Source organism: Antedon mediterranea, chromosome 5 (genome assembly GCF_964355755.1).
Source record: "Antedon mediterranea chromosome 5, ecAntMedi1.1, whole genome shotgun sequence".
NCBI classification, from domain to species: Eukaryota; Metazoa; Echinodermata; class Crinoidea; order Comatulida; family Antedonidae; genus Antedon; species Antedon mediterranea.
Genome location: NC_092674.1, coordinates 22,530,359 through 22,556,027, shown reverse-complemented (window position 1 = coordinate 22,556,027; position 25,669 = coordinate 22,530,359). Strand labels below are relative to the sequence as shown.

Genomic DNA, 25,669 nt, shown 5'->3' with positions numbered 1-25,669 from the left:
AAGTATTTCCCTTTAGATTGTATTAATTAAAGGGTCTTTCCCTTAGCCTAAGTATGAATTGGGAATATGGCACTTGCCAATAAAAGATAATACTCAAATTTACTATGTGTCACTGCTATTTGGGACGTTCCATAGAAAGTAATTGAGTTCGTTGCGTGGCAACTCTTTTTGTTTCATTACTGTTTGTACTGTTCATTTGTGAGTGAAATCCAGATTAAATTGAATTGAATTGAAAATCACTTCAGACTTGTTATGACACCTAACTATAGCTATTTTCTACTGTAGTGCCTAATTAACTGAGGACCTATTGTCACTTACTCCATACCATGCTTGCGATGCACAAAGAGAGAATTTAGGCCCACAGCTGAATTCAATCATAGCATAGATATCATACACACTGACTTGTAGTTAACAAACTGGATACTAGTTATGATATAACATTTATTGCAAATTATCTTCATACTAGCAAATATACCCGCCCCAGAGTGGGTTTCTAAAGGTAGTTAAAAACATAATTTGTCAGATTCATACTCACCCTATATCCTCAGGATTAATTTACCAGCTCCAAAATTGAATAAACAAAGCAATTTTAAACTTTTGAGATTTGAAAACCGTGTAACCCCCTTGTAACAGAATAACCCGCACAGATATACACGCAAAGATTTGGTGAATTATAGTAAGATAAATACAAATCAAATTGAAATTTAACATTAGAAAAACAATAGGCTACTTGTAATAATTATTTAAATCGGACTAATCAGGAAAAAGATGCATGATGTTACAGATTAGGGCTCATTTCTGAATTTGATTTTAATATTAGTTATAATTTAAGTCTAAGGGAATTTCACTGATATATCACATTATTGAAATATTAAATTAGTATAAAATTATTATTTAAAAAATCTAAAATTTTTAAATATTTATTTATTTACAAAACTAATTTCAAAAACTATAAACAACAATCCATTTAAGCCCAATACTGATTATTTTCTATTTTTCTAGCCTACTTTGTACCAAATTCGCTCAATATTAACTTCATCAGAGTTTTGGCAGATTATAATTGCAGACGGTGACCAACAGCACAATTGTTGTACTGTAGGTCCTACAGTAGATCGTTTCAAATCGTAAATGCCTTAATGATTGCCTAATGAGGAGTGGCAATTATGTGGATTCATTAGACCATTTTGCTAACAAGTGGTATTGTCCCTACTGTGTAGGCCTACTGAATCGTGAAAGCTATTTACACTTCTCTTGGACCCTCATTTGAACCTAACCATTGGGTTTGTTATGTGTCAGTTAGCAAACTGAAATACATCCATCTTAATCTTAAATAGATTTACAAACACACTTTTGGTTTATAAGCTTTACTTTTCATTTGTATGGGGATTTTCTGAGTTCGTGCCATGCCATATGGAGTGATAGATTGTTGTGATGTACCATGTGTGTTAAGTTGCAGAGGAAGAGTGCTATGGTGTCAATTATCTAGATAAAACGTCTAAAAGTGCTTAGATCTTCTTTAGTGATATGCACATTTTTTATATTATTATCTCCACGTTTTAAAATCAGTGTTGTGAAACTTGCTTTTACAAAGACCCCGATTTCAGAATCCTGCATAGAGTTTGGAATCACCTAATTGGTTTGTAGAAGTAGGCCTACTCTAATGATAAAAAAAAACTGTTCCATAGAACCGCTTTCCAAATATGAATTCCCATTCTCATTCTCAACTCAGTATCGTTCTCAATCAGTGTGTTTATAATTTTGGTGTGCTTTCGATTACAATGTTTAAATTATTTTGTTCTGGTAACGGTTGTGTCTTTTCAGTCATTTCACCTTTATTTGCTTCAATGTTTTCATAATAATTCATATATCTGTCCTTTTCTTGATTTTGATTTTCTTCGTTTTGAACATTAGTAGTATTAACATTACTAAATGCTGTTTCTTTGCTTATCTTACACAAAACAAATAGGCAACTGAAAAAGATAACAAAGAATATTATACCGCCAGTTATTAGGTAAATTTTGAGTTTTGTACCATCTGTTGAATTGCTTGTGTCTGTTGTTTGTTGCTGTTTTATAACTCTTAATTCGGTCTCTGCTGTTGATCTTAGAATATATGCAGATGTGTAGTTCATAGTACACAAAAACACACCCCCATCTGTTTTCTCAACATTACGAACTGTTAACATTTGTGTTATTTCTATATTTGAACTGTATGAAGCTCCATGGATACTGTACTTTGATGCATCAACTAACACTGTATCATTTTCAACAATAATGATATCATCTTTTTTCCACTCCATCCAATGTTCTGTAACTGCTTCAATTGGCGATAAATTTGCAACACAAGTGAACACAATAGAATGTGTTCCTTCGTCAATGGTGACCATTTCGGGGGACAATGTTATTGCTGGATCATTGACTGTCAACTCTGATGATGATGAAGATGTTACAAAATATACATCTAATGATTGAAAAACGCAGGAGAATACCCCACTGTCAGTTTTATCAACATTGAAAATTGTTAAAGTTTGTGTTATTTCTATGGTTGATAAATATGACATTCCTTCAACTCTGTACTTTGTTGCATCAACTAACTTTGTACCATTTTTAACTATATCGATTTCATCTTTTCTCCACACCATCCAGTGTTTTGTAACTGCTTCAAATGGGGATAAATTTGCAACACAAGTGAAAACAATACTTGCTGTTCCTACTTCGACAGCGACATTTTCAGGTGACAATGTTGTCGTTGATCCTGAAGTGTATTGTGACCAGATGACAACTACCAAAAACGCTTCTACTGAGAAGAAAACCGTTGTCAGCATCTTCTCGGTTCTGAAAGAAAGATTTTATTAGCAACTTATTATCAATAGCATCAGCAACATGAACTCTGTGGGATTTAGTGGGTATTAAACCATTAACCAAATTATATTTTCAAATAATGGAATGCTATCACTGTGGTGGCTTGTATTTAATTTCTTGGAACTTTTGTACTATACTTGAAGTTGATTAGTTCACCTGTCAGTACTTTTTCTTTCATACAGTGGGAACATAATTTTTATAGTGTATTAATTTCATTTTCATATATATTTTACAATGCATAACAAATTATGTTGCTATGAGACACATACATAAATAAAAAACAATGGCAAGTAACATTATCTCAAAAAATAAATACATTAATGTAATTTGCATTCTCAACATGTCTTCGGTCTGAAAGTAATTTGGAGTTACCTTTGTTTTATTATCAATTGAATATGGTATTGGCATATTTAGTATGTAATAGTCATGGATATATGTAAAATCAGTACCGGTCAAAGTTTATACATACAACTACTGTAATACAGTGGACTAATAATATCCCTATGTGTTTTGTTTTGTTGGCGGTACAGTATGGAATAGCCATTTGGAGGGTTAAAAGATCAACATGCCTCAAACGCCCTGTATAAGCTAATTAGCATGGCAAGCAATGGCGTGTAGTCTACAAAAAGGGGTTATGTGTTAGTCACACCCTCTTAAAAAAAAAACTACTTGAAAAGTCTACGTGAAGAGGTCCACAATAACACTCAAAACTCAAACACACTATTACATTTTCTTTACTTACCTGTTAGATATTTCTTGCTTTTTTACTTCCTCCACTACCACTAAGATGGTATCATTTACAAGAAAATTCCTACCTGTTTGCAAGCCAAAACTGTTCTTTTCGTCGAGTTGTTTACATTTGATATCTTTTGTGTATGTATGTACTCCATGGTTTTATACATGAATTGACTCTATGACTGATTACACAATAAAGGTATTCAGCCAATGAGGTTATTTTATAATAGGCATTGTCACTGATCTCTCTTCTTTTCATGGCCATAAACGTTCAACAACGCATTTATTATTTAGCTTTAAAGAAGAAGAATGAATCTTCAATGTGTGTATCACACCATCCTTATTTTACAGTTATTTTTATGGACAATTTTTTGATATTGTTTTCAAATGTTTATCTACCCTCTCCAATTAATTTTATATCTTGAATCTATTAATTAGTACAATTCCTGTCAAGCATTTTGTCAAGTATAAATACTTAAACATATTTTGTATGTAGGCCCAGGGAAGAGTTAAATTACTTGTTATTACTAATTATTGTAATTTAACTCTTCCCTGGTACTAGGCCTATTAAGTTTGTTTGTTTCTATGCATGATAACTTTCACAATTTGTTTTTTCTGACGTCAAATGCTTAATAAAATGTATCATTCAATATTGGTCAAAATATTAAATATTAGTAGTATTTTGCTCAGTTTCGGGGGATGAAAATTAACTTTGTATGATTTATTGTGAACATAAATCAAAGAGCTGCATAGGCAGGATATAAAAAAAAATCAAGATCAAATAAGTTAAGATTGCCGCAATATAAGTTTATTTTTCGGGCATATATATATATATAATTTGTTTCCATTATACGAATATAAAACATTCATATTTATTAATTCATTTCACTTACTTTTAACGAGAGGCTAGGTCAAGGCTTAAATCAGTATACAAAAAAAAGCACGTGGAGTATACACGGTAGGCTACACACTACATGTTGCCTAATCAGCACCTCTACGTCAACTTAAAACTTTTTTTAAAATTAATTACTAAGTATTGTTGGGCGCCTGTATTTTGTACTGTAAACTTTACTAGTGTTTTATCGCCATGCAAACCTTTAAACAATATTGTAGTTAAGCCTCATTATCATGCATTGTACATTTTTTTTTCATTAGAGTACAGTTAGCTGATCCTTCGCAAAGGTCTAATAAACAATAGTTATATTATTTATATGAGTATTTCAGCATAATACCACAGAAATAGCTAAATAAACTGGTTATCAATACACAGAATCAGTGTTACACAAAGAATAAAACTGAAAGTTCTAAGCACAAAGACTTGTCATCAATTATACTATCTAATTTGACAATACGTTCTTATGTAGTATTCGATGTAATGTGTAATTAGGCCTATAACAAGAAAGCGATCAGAGAGTTACAAGCTCTGCCATGAGTAAACACAGATGATCAAGAATCGTGATAAAGATCCGTCGTGTAGTTTTGACGTACGAATTGAAATTATTGAAATAATAAAAAGTGGTCTAAAATTTGGATCCTGGTCCGGATTGTCCGTGAACAAACACAGCCGATCGACAACATAACCTCTCGCCATTTTGGCACTGGTAATAATGTATTTATTTTCCATACAACAAACAGTAAATATAACATAATTATATTTCTTAACTTCTTATTAAATTTGAAAAGTTTCCTATATTTCATTTCTTGAACTTTGGAATTTCATTCCATTATGTTATGCCACTAATGGCAAATTGACCCGATGTAGTATTTTTCCTTTAGGTTAGTAATATATTTCCCTTACATTTCTTTCTGGTATCATGTGGATGGGGTACTAGGTGTATGTGACATATTTTGTAAGTACCCTGAACAGATTTTGTTTGTAAAATGTTATTTTTCATTTCCTTTCCTAAGTAGTATTTAGACATATCGTATCTGTTATTTATTTTATTTTGTATTTAACATATTTTTCACCTTTTGTTTTATGGTAATGAACAGGTATTTACCTGTGGCACCCAGAATATGCCTTTGTGTGCCATTGACGTTAAGTATAAGAATATGTTTTTGTATAAAAGGGCGTTTTTGATCCGCGTCTATAGACGTCTATATTGTATTATATTACTCAATGCGGATATTTCTTAAATCTCTCTTTTTAAGCTGTCATATTATCTGTATACTATTTGAGCCACGGTATTAGTGGTTTTGGGTGATTAGAATAGATAGAAATCCTGCATCTGCTTGCAGTCTTTACCTACAGTTCAGCCTTATCCTGCAATAAGGGAAATATTGAATTAAGCCGAATTTATATAAAATCCATTAAGCTGTAGTGGTATGCTCATTTCTAATCTCTTTTAAGGTTGATTAAATCGTTATTTACCAGTTATTTTGATATAATGTAGACCAAGATTGTAACAATATTGTACAATAAGGTTTCGAAATTGTTCTCTTAAAGTACAATTACGTCATAGTAGAGCAAACATTATGACGAATTATAACACATCGAAATTGTCGACAAAATTAGGAGCACTAGTTGATATAAGTTTGAATATTCAGATTCAGAATAAACAAGATATGTATGTCATATATTGTACACATTGTTTATTCATTAAAATATATATTATTAAAACGAATGTGGTAGTTATTTGATTTTTTTTTTGTCTTTCAAATTTTTAGTAATTTCATATAGTTTATTATTTAGACTATTGTTAAAAGAAGGCCTATGGATAAATTAACAACCTCCGCAATTGAATGGCCATATAAATGGCTGCAACCACGTGCTCAAATTTGAGTTAGTGTTTACCGACCGACCGACCGACATAATGAAGGGTAGAGTCGCGTTTGTACGCGACTAAAACAATCGTAACATCAACATAACACCTTATTCAGACCTCCCACATTCCCGATAAAATGGTTGAAGTCTATATGTAATCTCCTACTCTCCCGCTAATGTAATAATTCTACCGATGTTTTGGATGAACTTAAACAAAAATAAATCTCGATATGAATACATTTATAATTTCTAGATATATATGAGAGAATAGAAAACATATTAATATCTGACGTAAGATGCTTAAATCAATGCATGCGTTGTTTAAATATAAATGACATACCACCAATGTCTACTATTATTGCTGCCAATATTCGTAGGTTTTCATTCCGCCCTCTATGGTTTCATTATTATTATAGCGCCCTCTTTAGTTTTATTTTTCCAAATTGGTTTGCAATAGTAACGAAATTCTATTTTTTATGATGATGAAGTAGTAAGTTGATTTGTAAAATTATATAAAATTTAAATTATTACTCTTCTAGTTGAATTAAACACAACGTTTCTTTTTTGTCTTATGTAGTTTCATCCCACTTTATTTCCATCATATACATTTTCATATAAATACTGTATATTAATTTAAACACATTTGTTCTAACATACCGTAGTCATTTTTGTCATGTGTCTTTACAACGTTTCTCTTACAGATACAATATTATATTTTACTTATGTAAATGAATCAATTTATATGACTTTCCGTGATAATAACATATTTAGAATTCCCCTTATCACGGTCATTTATTTGTGATTCGAAGTTGTTATTGTCGTGTGATATAAAATATGCATTGAAGCAAACAAAGGGGATTGTCTAACAAAAATAGTGCATGTATTGTAACGGTAAGAACTTTGCAAAGTTATTCCATGCATGAAGATTTTTTTAGAGATTTATATTTTGTCCTGTTCTTTTATCGAGACAGACAAAGTACCCGAGTACCTATCGGTACTTAATCGTATTGTGTACAAAATCCATTACACTATCTTTTCTTGAAACTTGCTTTAGGCATATCATGCGATCCAATGGGTTTCTAAATCCATAGATGTATTGATTGGCTTATCTGTCCGAATTGAGTTCGATTCTTGAATAATATACAGTATTATTTTTTGTTGTTGCTGATTTGGAGAGTAAAAGCAACAAACCAGTATTTTGATCTTGAGTGTTTATATCTATATTCTGCTGTTTTTATTTCGTATGCATTCGGTATGGGTATAAAACCAAAATATTTACACTGATAATATTATAGATACGGATGAACCGCTGAATTCTATAGAAAATAATAATATATTTTAAAAGAAATTATTTTGAATTTCTTTAGTTCTTATTTGTGCTATTAGGCCTATATCAATGATATCGGGTATCCGATTTCAGTCGATTTTAAACAAAATGTCTTATCATACGATCTCCCTATGTAATTTTATAATACTACTCCCCACAATATATTCCGATGCTTTATGGAGTATATTTAATTTGATCTTTTATTAATTTGCAGTATAATTTTTATTGTTTAACTACTGTACCTCAGACGCGCGGTCCGATCCGAAAATAAACCAAAAAAAAAACTAAAATGGCTATAGCATACATATCCTCTAACGGCCAACTTAGTCGAAACCTGGTAGTTTTAAACGAAAGAAATATTAAATAATATCGTAATAGTGAAAACTAATGTCATCAAATTTACATTTCGCGGTACCATTGTGCTCGCCTATGTCAGAATTAACCATAATTTATATATAGATTATATCCTTTAAAATGAAACGTCCTCTTTCCAATACATTGTGAGTTATGGAATCAAACTCTGGAACGCATCAAGGAAACATTATAAGGATTCAAAGTCAATGGTAGGCTTTTGGCTAGTATTATTTAAAGTTCTGTCTACACAATCAAATTAGTTTGACAGTGTGACATGCATAAGACATGGGTGACTTTTGAAAAGAAATTCGTTACAACTTAGGCGTTGTCTTTACACATCAGCAGATTTTTTACAATTACACTAATACCACAGTAACATGTATTGGTTTTCTGTTCATATTTGGGTGTTACCGATAAAAATACAATGGCAGACGCCCACGAAAAGAGGTCATCAAATTTGTTTCCAATATCTGAAAATCAATTTAAATTCAAAAAACATTTATCCTAATCTAACAAACTCACAAAAGTAGACAAGCATTAATACAATATTTTTACAATAGGCCTACACTAAAAAAAGAATGTTGACCACGATGATAAAGATAATAGACGACGATTATGAAGATAATGTGTTGTAGATAATGATCATACACTGATAATAATAATAATAGACGAAAATTATCACGCCACACATGATATGATGAGGTCAATTGTAATAATACAGTATGATATAACATTCATAAAGAATTATATAAATCCAAAGGCAAATTATTGAAAATAATGACAATGCCGCTGGGTATCAGTGGCTGGATCGCAATGGAGATACAAAATAAAACAAGCTAAAAGCTAATTTAAATGATAAAGTAAAACAGCCAGAAAAAGTAGCAGAGCTTTCAAGCAACACTAGCCCCTCATCAGTGCAATTGATTATATATAATTATTCTTACTTGTGCCGGAATTGCGAAGGACAGTTAACGAAATGAGTTATCCTTGGCGATTTGATTAATGAAGGGAAAAAAAAAATGGTATGATAGTCAAATAAAAAAATGCGTGTGGCGAACGTTTGGATTTTTTTTTATGACAAAAATCCCTATTTTCAAAGCGCTAAGCTTCTTATGAAATATTTTCTGTTGGAATGTTCCGTAAGTTTTAACCTATGATTTACAGGTGGGCTGAAATCACAAATGTATATATTATATGCACTAGGTTTAACCTAATTCACTCATGTGTACCGATCTTTAGAAAAGGCTTTGACAGGTACAACAATAGGAAAACAAAACAATATTATTATATCAGTAACAGCCTTCAAAAATTGTACAGAAGGTTGGCTGCTGGTTAGCGACCTGGATATGCATGGTTTGCTGTCCTGTAGTAATCTGCCTGTTACTCAAACCAGCTTCTGTCATTGCTACTATGGGAAATGCATGCCATAGAGTAACTCCAAAATGTCTTATAAATATTATTTTCAAAATAAGAAAACAGTAAATTATACTTTACATTAAATTTGTATTTGATTCAATTTAAAGAACCTTCACTTGCATTAGGCCTACTCTATTTTACTATACTTTCTTTATTTATATGCAGTGGTTTATTTCATAAATTTTGTATCAATCTTTACATGCTACATCTTGAATGTTAATACATTTGTTTTATATAGGCCCAGTACCTGGTATCCCATCTTTACACGTACAGTATTCCACTTCAGGGATTTACCCTTTCCTTTGATTGATTAACAAACAACAGCATACTTAAGTTTTGATGATTATATTATTTCAAAATCTATACATTTATGTTTATATCTTTCATTTACACAACACACAACAGTAGTTAATTCTCTCCTTGTTTTGTTATAGCCCTACTCATAAGGGGAGCTTAGACTCATTTTTACAGCAATTTCTAAACCTTCACTGCACATAATTTCTCACTTTGTGTAATTGCATTGTATAGTTGTAGGTCTTGGCCTATTTTATTGTATATTTATTTATACTGGTTGAATATACAAATCCTTTATACACTATATGAAACGAATTAATGGCAATGACACTAAAAATACTAATAACAAATGAAACAAATAAAAACCAAAAATAAAATAAAAAATAATTAATATAGTAACATTACTTTTCTTTTCAAAACATAAAAACTCGATAAAAGTTGTCTTTTATACCATTAGTTTCTGCTACTTTTTTATTTTTCTATTGTATTGTTGGCAAAATGTTGATAATCAATGAAATAAGCCTAATACACAAACAATAAATTAATGTAGGTATGTATTGAGTTGTTGTAAATTAAGGTGTACAATAGATCTAGGTTTAACCGCTGGCTTTATATAACCTTGTATAAATACGATAAAATAGTATTAGTTGTACAACACAAATACACTCGCTCAGGTGTGAAAATCTATTGTTGATTGAATTTTTTAGCAATGAATATAACTACATAATTCCGTTTATAGTTACTTGTACTCGGGCGCTCTTATAAAAAGGGTGCAGCAGCGGCGGCTAGACATTCCTAATTTTAACATGGAGTATCGCAGGGGTAAAACCCCCACGATAGGCCTAACCATTAGGAATGTGTATTATTTTGTTATTGCACTTGGATTTTTAGCTGTTTCAGATGCAAGGCATTTCCGTTCTGCAACATTCAGTTGGAGACCAATAGGAGAAATAGACAATGACTCGATGCAAATGGTTAGTAAGATCGTACATTTTTCACTTTGATATTTGTATGTAGGCCTACCATTTTCGTCTGGGAGAAGCAGTCAGTCAAACTAGACATTTAGACATTTGACGCAAGTTTCTGATTGTATTTTTTGTTTGTGAGTCAGCTAAGGTTTACTTTACAAACATTATGTTATATTCTCGGCATACGGCATAGTTATACATTGTGGCGCTATTGAGATAATGTAGGAGAATTAAATATAGATAGTGTGAATCAATTCAGGTTACTACCGACATCATGTTTACACGTACGTACGCCTGAACAATAAGTGCGCGCGTCCCTTTCTACAAATTACAGGCATAAATACAGATTGTAGTTCCTGTATATTTGCTTTTAAAACAATACGCGTTGCTAACGTGATTTATACATGTTTACATGGTGAAGACCAGTAAGTAATCTAAGATTTGGGATACATTGTATAACCAGGTATAACTACATTCTGGTACTCCAAACTACTTAATGTTTCCAAATTCAAAATGCCAATCTCAATATTACGCTTCGAATGCCTCAACCCAGAGATTTGAAACTCCCATAGTGCTCGAGAACTACCGGTAACATTTAATTAATTGAGCATCAAAAATTAATTAAATGCAATTGTATCACAACTTTGGACTGTTCTATTATTTTATTAAAAAAGTGTTTTCTTTTCCAATGCTGTTGCAAAATTATTAGTTGTATTAGTGTAGTTTTAGTTTGTAAATAAGTTTTGTAATAGCGTCAAGTCAAATTTTATGTCATTATCTCAAATATGTTTTATTTTAGTTTCAGTTTTTATTTTCCATTGTTTTTGTATTGAATTTTGTAATTGGTATGGTACGCATGTGTGCCACTGTTAAAAAAGTGTTGTTCCAAACAAATATTATTATTATTATTATTATTAATTTATGAATCAACACATGGTATCAACAAAGTGGTATTTATCAAACAAAGTGAAAGTCATTTTATCTTGGCAAACTTTAGCTAAGCTAAGAAAATCAAAAGTAAGTCTACAGTGAAAGCATGCTGTATAACGAAAAAATAGCAAGTCAGGGCCTCTTCTACTTGCCACGGATTATATGTTTAGGAATAATCTTAATTCCTGTCTAATCACAAGATCGGAATATTCAACCAAATGCACAATGGTGGCGTAAGAACAGTTTTTATGTAATACCTGACCAATTGGAATGTAAAGCTCAAGAGAAAAGAACTTAGATAAAGAGCTATGGATAGAGCTAATTGTGCACGTGAAAACATTGGTTAATCCAAACAAGTGTGTAACCTTATTATTACAACTCTAATGTCATGGTTACATTCAAGTCTTGTCTATACTTTTTTTAATGAAAGAAAGAAAGATAAATATGCTTTAGGTAATCTATACATTATTTTCTTATTAAAAAAAAAGAAAGAAAGACAATTTATTCTTTGATTGAAAATAATGGCACGTTAGAAAATGATTTTACGTTACTGTAGTTCTACATGCAGAAGCTTTGTGTAATTGTTCAAACGTTTATTACATTTTTTAGGTATCTTTATCAACAAAATGTAGAACCATTGGAGCATGTACTAAAAATAACCTAATAATAAATAATAAAATCAATTTCGTTCAACTACATCTTGTAATATCAATTCCATAATTTCATTCCAACTGCTTCATAGGGCACACAATTATTAAATAAAGATTTTCATCAAAATTTGAAAACAACATAGTTAAAATATCGATTTGTATTTGTTTTTACATTTTTAAGGTAAAGCAAATACAAATATCTTAAAAGATGTAAATAATGATTATGACGATTAAAAGAAAGGTTATATTCAGTACGGTACGTGCTATTATAATTATCTTTTAATTAAATGTGTTTATTCAATTGTGTATTACCAACAATAAAAATGATTAGTTCTTTATTTTTTTTTAAAATCCTGTTTCTGCTAATGTTATTTTTTATATCTTTTACATATTATTTAGTTTCAGTTTAAGTTTCATTGTAAATAGAATTGTTAAATTTCTTAAAACTTTTATGTTACTTACTCTGGACGCACCTTCATTCCAGAAATGTGCCACTGTTTCAAAAGTGTAGCTTCCAACATTATTACTATTATCCTTTTGTTGTTCTGATATTATGAACTAAATTATAATTCACCGTGGCTGCGGCGTTTACAATATGTAAACTAACCTTTTTTATAATATTGCTTAAAATTAATTATACGATATTTTATTTTCTTAAAGATGTACAGTATTGTCCCCCAAAAACATGAAAAAATATTAATTAAATAAGACTTTGAATATGTTATTTTGTAGTTTTAATAAAGTTAATCACTTCGGTAGAAGTAACAAAAACGAAAAACATCATAACGTTTGTAATTTATTTTTTTCCGAAAATATTTAATTTGTTCTTCTAACTTTACCAGAAAGCCTAAAACATTTGATATCATGGTATGCTTTACCCTGGCCGATTTTTATTTTCAAAAAAGAAAGAAAAATCTAAGAACCATATGAGAAGGGAAACAAATATTGATAATGACATCTCAAGTGATAAATATTTGTTAAGAACTGAAAAAGTAGGCCCTACGTACCATAATAATACAATAATTTGTGCCACAACATATACAAGGCCTACCTGCTTAATTTTTTACGCAAACCTAGTCATGTTTTGCAAGGTGGAAAATGCAGTCATTCTAATTCAAAATAAAAATAATGTGTAATGTTGTTTAAAACAATAATTTAATGATTGATAATAATTATTGGGCATTCATACACAACACTCGTTTCTAGATGACTTGCGATAGTCAGTTAGACTCTATCTACTGGTGACGTAATTGTTTTGTTTTTTTTAGGCGGCGTGCTTAAACAATTATGTGATCAGATAGGAGGCTAGGCCTAATAACATGTTTATTTGGTCAATCATGATACCATCCGTTAATTGTAATAGAGATCATTGCATTTGTGTTCATCTTTTATTGTTTTGTGCCGTCCGAGGCTGGGTCTTTGAGTTGAGGTCAAATGATTAGGATAGGCTAGGCCTACTTAGCTGGGCCTCTACTAACTAGGCCTAGGCCTAGGCCTGCCTAGGCCCACCACTAGGCCTAGGCCTAGGCCTAGCCTCTAGCCATATATAGCTAGCTAGGGCCTTTAGTTAGTAGACTAGCCTAGGCCTAGCCTCGCTCGGGGTAGGCTAGGCCTAGAGTTAGGCTAGCGCCACCCACAGGCAGGTGTTGGCGGTCCGACGAATTTGACTGTCAGCAGCTAGCTGGTGAATGTTTCTTAATTTATATATAATTTAATTATCATACTAGCCTAGGCCTACAGGTATACTAAAACTTACTTGAGGCTATGGTATGGTCTGATGTGGTTCATTTATTAGGATAATTCGTCACTAGGCCTAGGGGCTATTCATTCATTTATTCATTCGATGTGGTTCATTGGGGTTCAGTGCGGTGATCAAATGGAGTAATTCGTTGAACCCGTTTGTGTCAGAAGTCTAGACTACTACTACCCAATAGAGATATTTAGTATACTATATTATCTCTATGAGTGCTAGAGGACGGTCTAAAACCACAGTAGACCTACTGCCTGTTAATTAAAGTGAATACTAGAAATCATATATTAGTTATTGGAAACATACTAATTTAAAAACTGTAAATGCATGATTTGAAAGATTTTACGCAATCTGGGCACAATTTGAATTGAAATCCTATAAATAATAATCTTTTTTTTTTCTTTCTCAAATATACATAATTAATCTTAAGAAAAACTAAAAAGAAAAATGCTTTTGCTTATTGACTTTTGGGAGACTTAAATTTAAAGGTATACAAGATACAAGAAATTGTATGTGTCTTTGAAAAACAAAGAAATGACGGTTGTCAGTAAATCTGATTAAAATATACAAATACTGTATAAAATGAACTAAAAATGACAAATAATGTAAAAGCATAAAACAGTAAAGATTAAAAATCATATTAAAGGTTAAAAATGTATAGTTACAAATTACATTCTAGAGACACCAGTGTTAAAAATATGAATAGAGTTTGGCACAAAAGAATTTCTAAAAAGACATCGCATATTACGTGGTGGACAAAGTCTAATGCCATACCTATTCATTCATTCATTCATAATTTTATGTATTTTGAGTGCAACACATTTTTCATGTTATAATAGAGAAAACAGAAGAAAAAAGTATTAAAACAAATTAAATCATATTATATTAATATTATATTTTATATGAAATATAAATTAATCAAGAATTTATATCATCAACAAGGACGGGGCATGAAGGTACAGAACTAAGCAATCTGCAATGTGTTTATTGAGGATATGAATTTAATATTGTACTTTGCTGTTTTTTTTTATATAGGTAGAGGTCCAGTACAGACTGGGTTGGTCTAGAGTAACAAATGAGGGAGGTACATGTACTAATGCAGTAATTGAGGCAGGTACATTAATAACAGGAAGACCTATAAATTGTATTGGTGAAGAAACATGTCCTGTTGATCTTGGAAGAACTAACCAAGTGTGTACCGATGTTAACATAGACAATGCTTGGATGTCTGGTCAAGGCTCTGTCATTCAGTCCTTTCCTATCAATGACGTTTTTACTTACGGGTAAGCAGACTTTTTTTCCATGTGTTTATTTTATTCTCTCTTTAAACATTCAACACTGAAGCATAGCATAGTTATATCGACAATGTGTAAAACATTAGATAAATTCAATTTATATTTAATGAAAGTGCAAAAATATATAAATTAAATTTATATTTTGTTCTCATTATATAGCATAACAAAATCAGTATACACTTTCTCTGACAAACAGGTCATAATTTCTTATTTTTTAATAAATACCCTTGAGATATTTTAATGGTCCTAGTCATCAACAATCTATTTAAGAAACAACAAAATAATTGTGCAAAAGAATACTTTAGAATAGTAGGTGTGGAATTCAAGGGATAAAGATATGTTCTCAATTCCTCCACTAACAAACGTTCATTCATTTATATGTACTATCATTGACTGGCTTCAAGCCAGTTTTTTACTGTCCTGTTCCTTAGTCGTTTGGAGGCTTTTCAACAACTCTCCTCCCTGTCCTTCGCCATCCTTAGTATCTTAATGTGAGTCAGTTTGGTCCATACTTTGATGTTGTCTTTCCGGTGTTTCCTCTAGGCGAATTTATTTGCGCAAATCAAAAATGTTCACTAATGTGTATGTGTATTAATATTTTCATCTACTTTTTGTGACATGGAAAAATCCGCAACCAATCATAACTCAGGAAAGTTTGTTTCGTGTGAATATATTCGCAATTGGAAATTAGGCTTCAAAGTAATGCATAAATCATAAATTAATTGTATACAGGGTGGAAATCAGTGCTGCTTGGCCAACGGATATTGGTTCCGAAGACAGGTTTGCTAGTGCCGTATTTACCATGGATTTGTCGGTAAATGCAAACAATACTATCAACTCCTCACCTAAGACCGCAATGATTGCATTAGTAAAACTTAGAGAGGGCTGTGAGAGTGAAATCCAAATTCCATGTAAGTGTTTCATATTTTATTTATTTATTATTATAAAACAAGGACAGGTGGTCAGAATAAAAAAAAAAGAAAAAATGGAAAAAAAAAATAATGATTTCACTTATATAGACAAAATAAAGGGTTAAACTACCTAAATAAAAGTATTATTTATTTTATTGAATGTATTATTATTATAATAGGTAGTTGCAATATTTAAACTAATTAATAATTACAGATTATGATGCTGATGGAGATAATGTGCAGTGTAGAAGGGCTACTGGAGTGGAAGAATGTGGAGGTGTTTGTAGCAGCCTTACAGATGCAACAATATCTTCTGTGAGTATACAGTACTTATATTATACTCCTTCCATATCACCTGGCCAAACTCCGGAGTTTGTACACACTTGGGGCATCAATACCGGTATTTTGTTTGGTGCAAATTAAAAACAATCAACTCTAAAAGTTCAAAACAACAGGGTGTCTCAAACTCTGGAACTCATCAGAGACTCAATGTAAAAGGTACTGACTCTAAACATCTTTGTTGTTTGGAGTTAGGAGGTCACTGTCGGTCAAACATTTATTTATTACTTGTATTTATCATCCATAGCGACATATAGGGTAAAGCTTATTTTATTGTAAAAAAAAAAAGTGTTGAGGATGGATTTGAATGGGATCTATCCGGCATTGAATTTGTGAATTTGTATACTGCTTTTATTATCAAACTTAATTATATAAAAGTTTTTTTTATTTATTGCTTTTTTTGTTGTCAATGTAATATTATTTGTTCAAGGGTGCATATTAGCTTAAAGATCTGTGCTCTGGGTAGCACAGAACTTTAAGAAAATGCATCCTCCACGGACACGTATATGATGGTGGTGTATATGGAAATAAATTGAATGTTATACATTTACAATTCTATTTTTGTGAAACAGGATTGTGTCCTGACAATGACACCACCATCCGCTGTTAACCGCCAGTTTGCTGTGACACTGATGCTTGAAGATTTTGAACCAGGCAGCAATGTTGCTTTGAGTAAAGTTCCGCTGCAGTTTATAATTCGGCCTTTTGAATCAACTTCAGTTGATAGCTGTGATCTTAAGCCAACGTTTGTTGATGGCACACCAGAATCGGGAGCTGAATATGGCATTACTTCCGACGGCACCTTAAACTTGACCATAACTGCGAGAAGTACAGCCACTGGTGCTGTGTAAGTCTGTTTTATACACATTGAAATAATATAAATATAACAATTTATAAAACGTTATTTCTATTTCTGGTTCTGATTTATTCATTTATGGTATGAAACTAAGTTGTCCATGCACTCATAAAAAACACAAAGTGCATTTTTTTGGCTCTAGAAGAAACCGAATTTTAAAATAGTTTTAATGATCAGACCATTCTTATTTATTCATGATTCCATTAAGTACCTTGGTTTGAAAAACTGTATTTGAAATGAAGTACTGTATATGTTATTTTTGTTATCAAAATAGTAAATTCTAGACTGAAATATTTGTACAGACACACTAGCTGCTTAGACATGCAAAGTAGCTTTATTATATCAATGTATTTTCAACCAAAATGCTGCTTCAGCTGGGTATATGATGAACTTTATTCTATCAAAATAAACTCCTAGTAAAATTGTACGGTTTATACAGTGGCGAAACAACAGGTTTAGCACTCGAAAGGGGCCCTCCAACGCTGGGCAGTTGCATTGGACTGCTCGTGCTTTGGGGACCTTTAAGCTCTGGGGCCGTGGGTTTAGCCAGTGAGCGCTCATAGCCGTTAAGCCGCTGGTTTTATACCTGACCTCGCCTCTAGAGCACACATTGGTGAGGGACAACTAAAAGCAGTTGGCTATGATCTAAACAGATGCAATAGTAAAATTTCTAACTTGTCCAAACTTACATTACAAATATTTCAACAACGAAAGTTTTATAATTTCTAATATATTATTATATATTTTATTAAAAAACTTAAAATTAGCATAAACATGCGATAAAGATTCATCTTAGTAATGTGCATGGCTATCAACCAAAAATGTGAGATATTATTATATTTGAATGTTGCTTTGAGAAAATCAGTTTTAAAACTAAAATATACAATTAATTTTCTTTGATATTTCAGAATTGTAGAGATAGATACATCATCTCCAGCAAACTTATTCAAATCCGATCTCATAGCTGATCCTGATGACAGCCAAGTTGCTTCTGTAACAGTGACATATACACCTACTTCCTCAAGTACCGATGCAGAGATCTTTTGCTTTACAGCAGAAGATGATTATGGGTAACTTATGGATTTTAAATAATACAACCACACTGAGTGCATTAATGTCCACCTACATTATATAATATAGTTGATTGAAGCTTTTAACAAGTTTATGTTATAGTTAATTTTTAATCAATAGAATTATGCAATGCACAATTCTCTAAGTTATCCTCCAGAATGTTAATAGGCATATTATACTGTACTTACAGAACATGCCTATTGATTTCCAGGAAAATTAATTCATTCTTGATGTCAATAATATGAGCTGAAATATGTAATAGCATGCACTCTGTATTCTTTTAACATAGGGCCAAAATACCAACTAGTGAACCCTTTCTCTCCGAAAATAGTTTTTCTGATATATTTTGCCAAGTACTTCACTCAGTTTCTGAGTGGTTTCATTTCTATGTGATTCTTTAAATATGTTCTTTTATTGTGTTCTTTTGCTATTTCACAGACTTACCTCTGAAATACGTTGCTTAACTCTATTCACGGGAGGTATGTATCATTTCAGGATTATTCTATTCTCATGAAATGATTTGTACCATTGAACTCGTAAGCACTTATTATTTGCATATTATTTAATAATGAGGAAACTAATTTTCAATCAAAAAATATTTTTCAGTCTCACCGTTGGGAATAACATCATTAGATCCTGCAAGTGAATCACAATTTCTACTAGATAGCCTGGAATACTACAATTTTACTGTGCAGTTTGATGCTCAGGTTTGTTTATAGAATCCCAATTTCCTTGTTTCTAATGTTAAGCCTTGTTTGCACAGTACTTAAAAAACCAAGGTAACTTTATCCAAGGTCATCAGTAACTTTGACCATTGTTTGCACTTGGATACATTCACGCAGTTAGTTTTATCATACGGTTTTACCAACATTTAACCGTGACGTTGAAAAATGTTTTCGACTTGCATGGTGAAGGTTGTGTGTTGTGACCTTGCACATCGCACATTCAGATTGGACTTTTTAGACTTTACTTTTTTAGACGTAGAGTTTAGACGTTAAGTTGTATGTTGGCAGACGTCTGTCGCTAATGACAATGTCAATTAATCCATATTCATCACAAAAGCCTCTTCCTTATCATCTTGTCAATTTTCATTTTATTTTCCGGATTATTTGTATGTTCTGATTTTATTTTTGAGTACCACGCCTAATCGGTTTTAACCTATTTCGATCTACCTTTGCCCAATAAAGCAATATTTTGTTTTTGTTAATTGTTTAATTATTGATTTTATTACTTGAAATTATTATTATTTTAGATTGAGAGACCTGGTTCATCCATATATATTCGTTTTTATAACGAAATGAACGAAGAGTTTTTGGCAATAGATACGTCTAATACAGATATGGCAACATTTGATTCAGATACTTTAGAGTTTTCAGTGGCAGGATCAACGTTCACTACTGAAAGCTTTTATATTCTTTTTGACGAAGGAGCAGTAGTAAACCTGCTTCGGCCGTTTGTTGGCATTGATGATCCTGAGTATTGGACCTTTACATTCTTAAGTGAGTCAAATGTCGAAGAGAGTTGATTTTAGAATTTTATTCTTCATATTATATTATATACAGTATTTTATTTTCATCTATTTTCATTCATCTTTTTTATTTCGGATTAGTTTATACAAGAAATCATTTTTTTACAATGATATTTCAATATAAAGAGATATCCCGTATGCGTGTATGCCATGTGTTTGTCTGTCATGCACTGAATACACATATGATTTAAACATAAACAAATATTAAGGTCAGGATGGCGGGCCGGAACTGGTTGCACATTTCCTCTAATATTTTCAAATGTATTTGGTACAATTACATCTGAGTAGGGCAATAAAAATGATGCACCTCTCCCGGGGGTTGTAATAGTGCATGATAAAATTGACAAGTGCATTTCAGGCATTACAGTTGTTGAGGAGATGGACATTTAAAAAAACATTTCTATCTGTTTAGATTCATCTAGTCCTTGTGCGAGCAACCCTTGTTTGAATGGGGGTGAATGTTCTGACGATGGCACAGAGTTTGAATGTGATTGCGCATTCTATTGGACAGGAGAGACGTGTGAAACAGGTTTGTAACTGATGTTAAAGTTCCACTACCTAAGCCTGACTTGTTCACTGTTTGTGCAGGCCTGTAATTTACTAGGATTTTTATGAGGGGTTTAGAATTCAGAAGAAGTGGAGCCATTGTTAGATTTAATCGACCAATGGCAATAGCTTTGTTGGTTTTGTACACCAAGGATAACCCATTGAATCCTTAGACTTGTTTCAGTTGGTGTTCATTCTGGTGTTGAATGAGGCAGTATATTTGGAGACGATTTCTTTTCAAAGAGTACTGCACATGAGCCATGTTGCACACCATTTAACGGCTGGCTTAACGTTCATGATAAAACATGACATTTTATTTCCATTATTATTGTTTATTGATTATTAATCACAATCATTTTACAATTGGTTTTTATCTACAGTACGTCCAGCATGTCTTGTTTTTGGCCAATCTATTCAAACCGTGAAATCATTTGATGGAATGGACTTTCTTCTTCAAAGTCCATGTCCGGTTACATTGCTTGATACTAATTGTCCATGGAATTCTACTAACAACACTTACAAAGTGACTGCTGTAAACGAAATAGAAAATGACGAGCCTGTGTATCTATCCAGTGTTATAATTGAGGTGTTTGAAATGGTGAGTTAACATAGAAGATTTACTATAAATATGTTAAATAAAAATATGTATCTGGTACAAATGCACAATATAAACTCACTATTTACAGGATGGATACAAGTTTAAAGTTCAATAATTTATCATCATTATAACAAGTCACATTTGAGGTTTAGGTATTGGAGTATAAAGAAGTTAAAGTTACAACCCTGACACTAAGGTCAAGATTAAACCCTGGACCTTGGGATTGAAAGGAAGCATGTTATCTACCAAGCTCAGCTCCACTACTGTACACAGGGTTGATTTTACAATACGAAACTAAAAAACAACATGCAGAGCACCTGATACATTTTAAAGCTCTGTCTACACTATCAAACTAGTTTGACCAAAACAGTGTGATGTGCCCAAACATGGTAGTGATATGCCCAAATATGGTAGTGATATGACATCATCATGTCCATATATGAGCACATCACATTTTGTCACATAAAGTTTTATAGTGTAGACAGAGCTTAAGTGAAACAGTTGATAGTTACTCTAATATATTTAACTGGTCACTCACAAACACAGAACTACTCTACTGCTCTCATATAAACAGCGAGGAGTTTGGGAAGCTACTCAAATCAGCTCAGTCTAATTTTATTTTTAAAGATTTTTTTATTGTTTAAAGTTATTGGTAAATGCATGTCTCATATTGGTTAATTTTGTTTCCTTTTAGACAATAACATTTTACCGCCGTAATTTGGAGTTAAGTATAAACAATATCTCGTATTCAACTCCAGCATCTCCTGTTGATGGTTTACAAATTATTAATGATGGTGTGAACTTGGTAAGTAGACTGCTGTCAATCACCTTATAGATAAACTGTTGATAAAATCTTGTAAAATTTGCATAACCAATCGAAGCTTAGGAAATGCATTATGAAACATTCATGAGCACTCATGCGAATCAAAGAGCTTATTCAATGGAAATGAAAATGGCAGCTATTTGCTCTTGCATGGGCATAGTGTTGGGGACTGATTACTGATGGTTGTAAAAATCTACTGTATTTATATATAAGTTTCATTGTTTTGTAGATTTTGTATACTGACTTCAGCTTGGTGGTAGTACTCAGTAAAGATGGTAACCTTATCATTAATGTTGACGACAATGAAAGGGATAGTGGATGTGGTTTATGCCATGGCAATGTAAGTTTAGTGTTTTACTTTAATGATATAATTTCATCTGGTTTCAGTGTAGTATTAAGGGACCTGGTTCAAAATATAGCCCAAGGTGACCTGGAAACTATTTCGAGACAAAGTCTCTGGATATACGTGTAGTACCCAGATCACTGCCGAAGGCTGTATGTTAAACCATGTCCTTATAAAATCCCAGTCAAATTTTTTTTTTTTCTCATACATAGTTAAACAATGCTTTTTTTGGCTGTCACTTTTGACTGGAAGTCTCAATAACATCCATTTATATGCTTCTATGTGATGTATAATTTTGTTATTTTTATTATAACAAATTTAAAATAACCTTTCACATTTTTTTTAGGATACATATACAAGTTTTCTGGATGAAAGTAATTGTACCAAAGAAATTGATATTTCTGACTGTGACAAAAATACCACAGTATGCGATATCATATCAACATTAGGCAAGTCTATTACGTTTTTTAAAATAGTATTTATTCACTTTTGTATCGATACATTATATGGTTGTTTCTTCAAGGCTATATAGATGTGTGCAGAATAAGGTTGTAATTTGTTTATTTTGATGCCTTTTGAATCATGGCAATTGAACAGTTTGGAATATCTCTACTTGTAACCGTCCTCATTTTTTAGAACGTTAGAGAGCTTTCGCAGGAGCACATAAATGGATGAAGTCAACATCAATTGCATTCTTGTTCGTAAGGAAAAGAAAAGTTTTTTAATTTTATCATTATACGATAAGCCACTATAATTTACTTTTAATTTTTTTAGATACTGATTGTGAATTTCAGGATTTCTTTATTGAACTCTGTGCTTTTGAAATATGCCTTGCAAATCAAAGTATGGACAGTCATTACATTGTCTGTAGTACTATTGAAGCGTTCGTCCTTACCTGCAATACATACAGTTTTGAAGTTGATGACTGGAGAAGCGCAACAGGATGTGGTAATATATTTTATTGAGTTTTAAAATTCAGGTACTAACCACACCACCTCCAATTATTTTCAGTCACTTTTTATTGCCAAAATAAGTATCAATTCATATTATGAACTGATACAATTTCAATAGGAGGTTAAGGATAAAGCCCTGAAATGTTTAATAATCTTTATGACAAAAGTAGTATAAACAATATTATAATAGAATTGTGTTAGAGCAATGGGGCCTGTAAAGATTATATTGATACTTTTTAACATTGCGATTATAAACTGAAAGTGAACTTACAAATATTATCAGCAAAATATTCAACAGTAGTAACGTAGTAAAATAAAGCAAGCTAAACAACTCTAAATTATGTAAAAACGAAATTTATCGGGATGTACGAAAAAGCAGTGTTAAATCAATGTGTTAGAATAGGACAAGATGGCCGACCAAACTTTGTTTGTACCCAGCGCAGTCGGAAACGTGACGTCATCACTTTTTCTCCTTATAAGTTTGTACACGGACATCATGTTACCTTACCTCACATGACTAAATTGCATGTGAAAGCTTTAGACACACCCGGACTATGATAGGAATGATTGGCACGCAGTAGGGATTGTGCTATGTCTAACGACGATAAAGTGGATGTATGTATGCAAGAATTTGTTACTTCGATAGGTTTGTGTATCGGATATTAGACTATGAAACCAACACACAAAAGTTGGAACACCCTCAATAAAGGAAAGATAGGTGTTTACTACAGTATTGTGGTTTGTCTCAGCCCCTGTTATGGACTGTGGAATAGGCACTGTTTATAGCCATTAAAAAGATATGAAGACCCTTAGGAGAGAAGTGTGTGTGGATGTTGTCTAACATCTATGTCCACCAATACAGCAAATCACAGGTGGTTCCACTAACATTGAAACATTCTTTTTAATATCATCTGATACACTTTTGAATTCTTTTTCAGATTTACAATGTGGAAGTAATTCTAATTACCCAGGATCTTGCTCTGACCCGTGTTTGGCTGAATCTTGCCCTCTCTCAGTGTCGACCCCAGAGTTTTGTGACCTGCCATGCATAGATACTTGTGAATGTGATGAAAACTATATTCTCAGTGATGGCGAATGTGTTCCTGAAGATGAATGTGGCTGTTTTTATGAGAATTACTATTATACAGTAAGTGTTTCTTCTGTTTTCCAGGATGTTAAATCTAGTTTTCTATATCATCACTGCAATCACTAATAAGTTAGATGCAGACTGGCAATTTTCATCTGTACCTTAACCATGTAGTGAGCAACGATGGATATTCTGTTGATGTTAAATCAACCCAGTTCAACTTGCACATTTTTTTTCACAGAATTTGAAAAATGGTTACAGAACTTTTTTCTAGTGTTCGAAGAAATACAATTAATTGATCAACACACAAACAACAAAGAGCATACTATTTTATAATTTAGTTTTACCTAATTATATTCAACATCATTTACCAGCACTTTTTAATTCACAGCATCTAATTGGTTAATATCAGTGGTATATTGCCCTCGGAATATACCAACAATAAACTGCGCATGTCTGTTTCATCCTCAATATAAATAACAATCAGATCTATACACATGCGACGCGATGGTGTTGAATCGAATATAGCTGGTTTAACAGTTAACGGTTTTTTCTGCTTCATGAATTCATTATTTGTTTCTTTAGGAAAGTGAATTTCTAATTTCTGATTGTATTGAATGTGTCTGTGAAAATGATACTGTTACTTGTAGTCAGGAATCTGTGTGCCATACTAATGCATCATGTGTGATGGTAGATGGTGAACCAGAATGCTTATGTGATGAAGGCTTTGAAGGAGATGGTCAAGACTGCCTAGCTCCAGGTATATTATAAAGCTTTGTCTATACTATCAAACTATACAATATATGGACATTATGATGTCATACCACTACCATATTTGGGTATGTCACTACCGTATATGGGTACATTACACTTTTTTTGTCAAACTAGTTTGATAGTGTAGATAGAGCTTTACAAATGTTTATGCCACGATTTTCTTCAGGTAGGAGCTTTTAGTAATCACTACTACATACCCAAGCAAATGCTTCTTTTTAAAGAAATTTTAAAAGTCTTTATTTAGTTCAGGAATATTTTGAAAAGGTAAAGGAAACGAGAATCTGACCCCTCAACGAACCTGTGCAGATTAAAGTTCTCTTGATGCATATTTTAGAAGAAAGTTTTATCACCGAGCAAAAGCTGCTTGTTTTTAGGACTAGTTTCAGGAACACCACAACAAATATAGTCAAGGACTGATGTTAGTCCTAGACTAACTTGTACAGTTTTCAAGATACTCCAGGCTATATACTCCAAGACTAAAATTAGTCCTCTGTAA

General features: G+C 32.1%; 2 protein-coding genes across 2 annotated transcripts in view; one reads left to right on the top strand and one right to left on the bottom strand.

The window, feature by feature from the left end:
- Positions 1-282: 282 nt before the first annotated feature.
- LOC140049603 (uncharacterized) lies at positions 283-3,699 on the bottom strand. Its single transcript, XM_072094533.1, has 2 exons — positions 3,604-3,699; positions 283-2,834 (listed from the first exon to the last, which is right to left on the bottom strand). The coding sequence occupies exon 2, from the start codon at positions 2,822-2,824 to the stop codon at positions 1,751-1,753; it is 1,074 nt and encodes a 357-aa protein (XP_071950634.1). The 5' UTR covers positions 2,825-2,834; positions 3,604-3,699; the 3' UTR covers positions 283-1,750.
- Positions 3,700-10,513: 6,814 nt separating this feature from the next.
- The window catches only part of LOC140049597 (IgGFc-binding protein-like), a 124,255-nt gene continuing 109,099 nt past the window's right edge, over positions 10,514-25,669 (top strand). Inside the window, exons 1-17 of the mRNA XM_072094526.1 lie at positions 10,514-10,725; positions 15,085-15,332; positions 16,077-16,255; positions 16,470-16,570; positions 17,167-17,441; positions 18,359-18,520; positions 18,960-19,000; positions 19,128-19,228; positions 19,774-20,020; positions 20,462-20,578; positions 20,976-21,193; positions 21,888-21,998; positions 22,246-22,356; positions 22,706-22,808; positions 23,134-23,307; positions 24,251-24,459; positions 24,985-25,159. Coding sequence (XP_071950627.1) covers positions 10,558-10,725; positions 15,085-15,332; positions 16,077-16,255; positions 16,470-16,570; positions 17,167-17,441; positions 18,359-18,520; positions 18,960-19,000; positions 19,128-19,228; positions 19,774-20,020; positions 20,462-20,578; positions 20,976-21,193; positions 21,888-21,998; positions 22,246-22,356; positions 22,706-22,808; positions 23,134-23,307; positions 24,251-24,459; positions 24,985-25,159 — 2,740 coding nt within the window. The 5' untranslated portion in view covers positions 10,514-10,557. The remainder of the gene's footprint in view (positions 10,726-15,084; positions 15,333-16,076; positions 16,256-16,469; positions 16,571-17,166; positions 17,442-18,358; positions 18,521-18,959; positions 19,001-19,127; positions 19,229-19,773; positions 20,021-20,461; positions 20,579-20,975; positions 21,194-21,887; positions 21,999-22,245; positions 22,357-22,705; positions 22,809-23,133; positions 23,308-24,250; positions 24,460-24,984; positions 25,160-25,669) is intronic.

Coding starts and splice junctions, on each gene's coding strand:
- LOC140049603 (XM_072094533.1), bottom strand. CDS start 2,824: ATGCTGACAACGGTTTTCTTCTCAGTAGAAGCGTTTTTGGTAGTTGTC.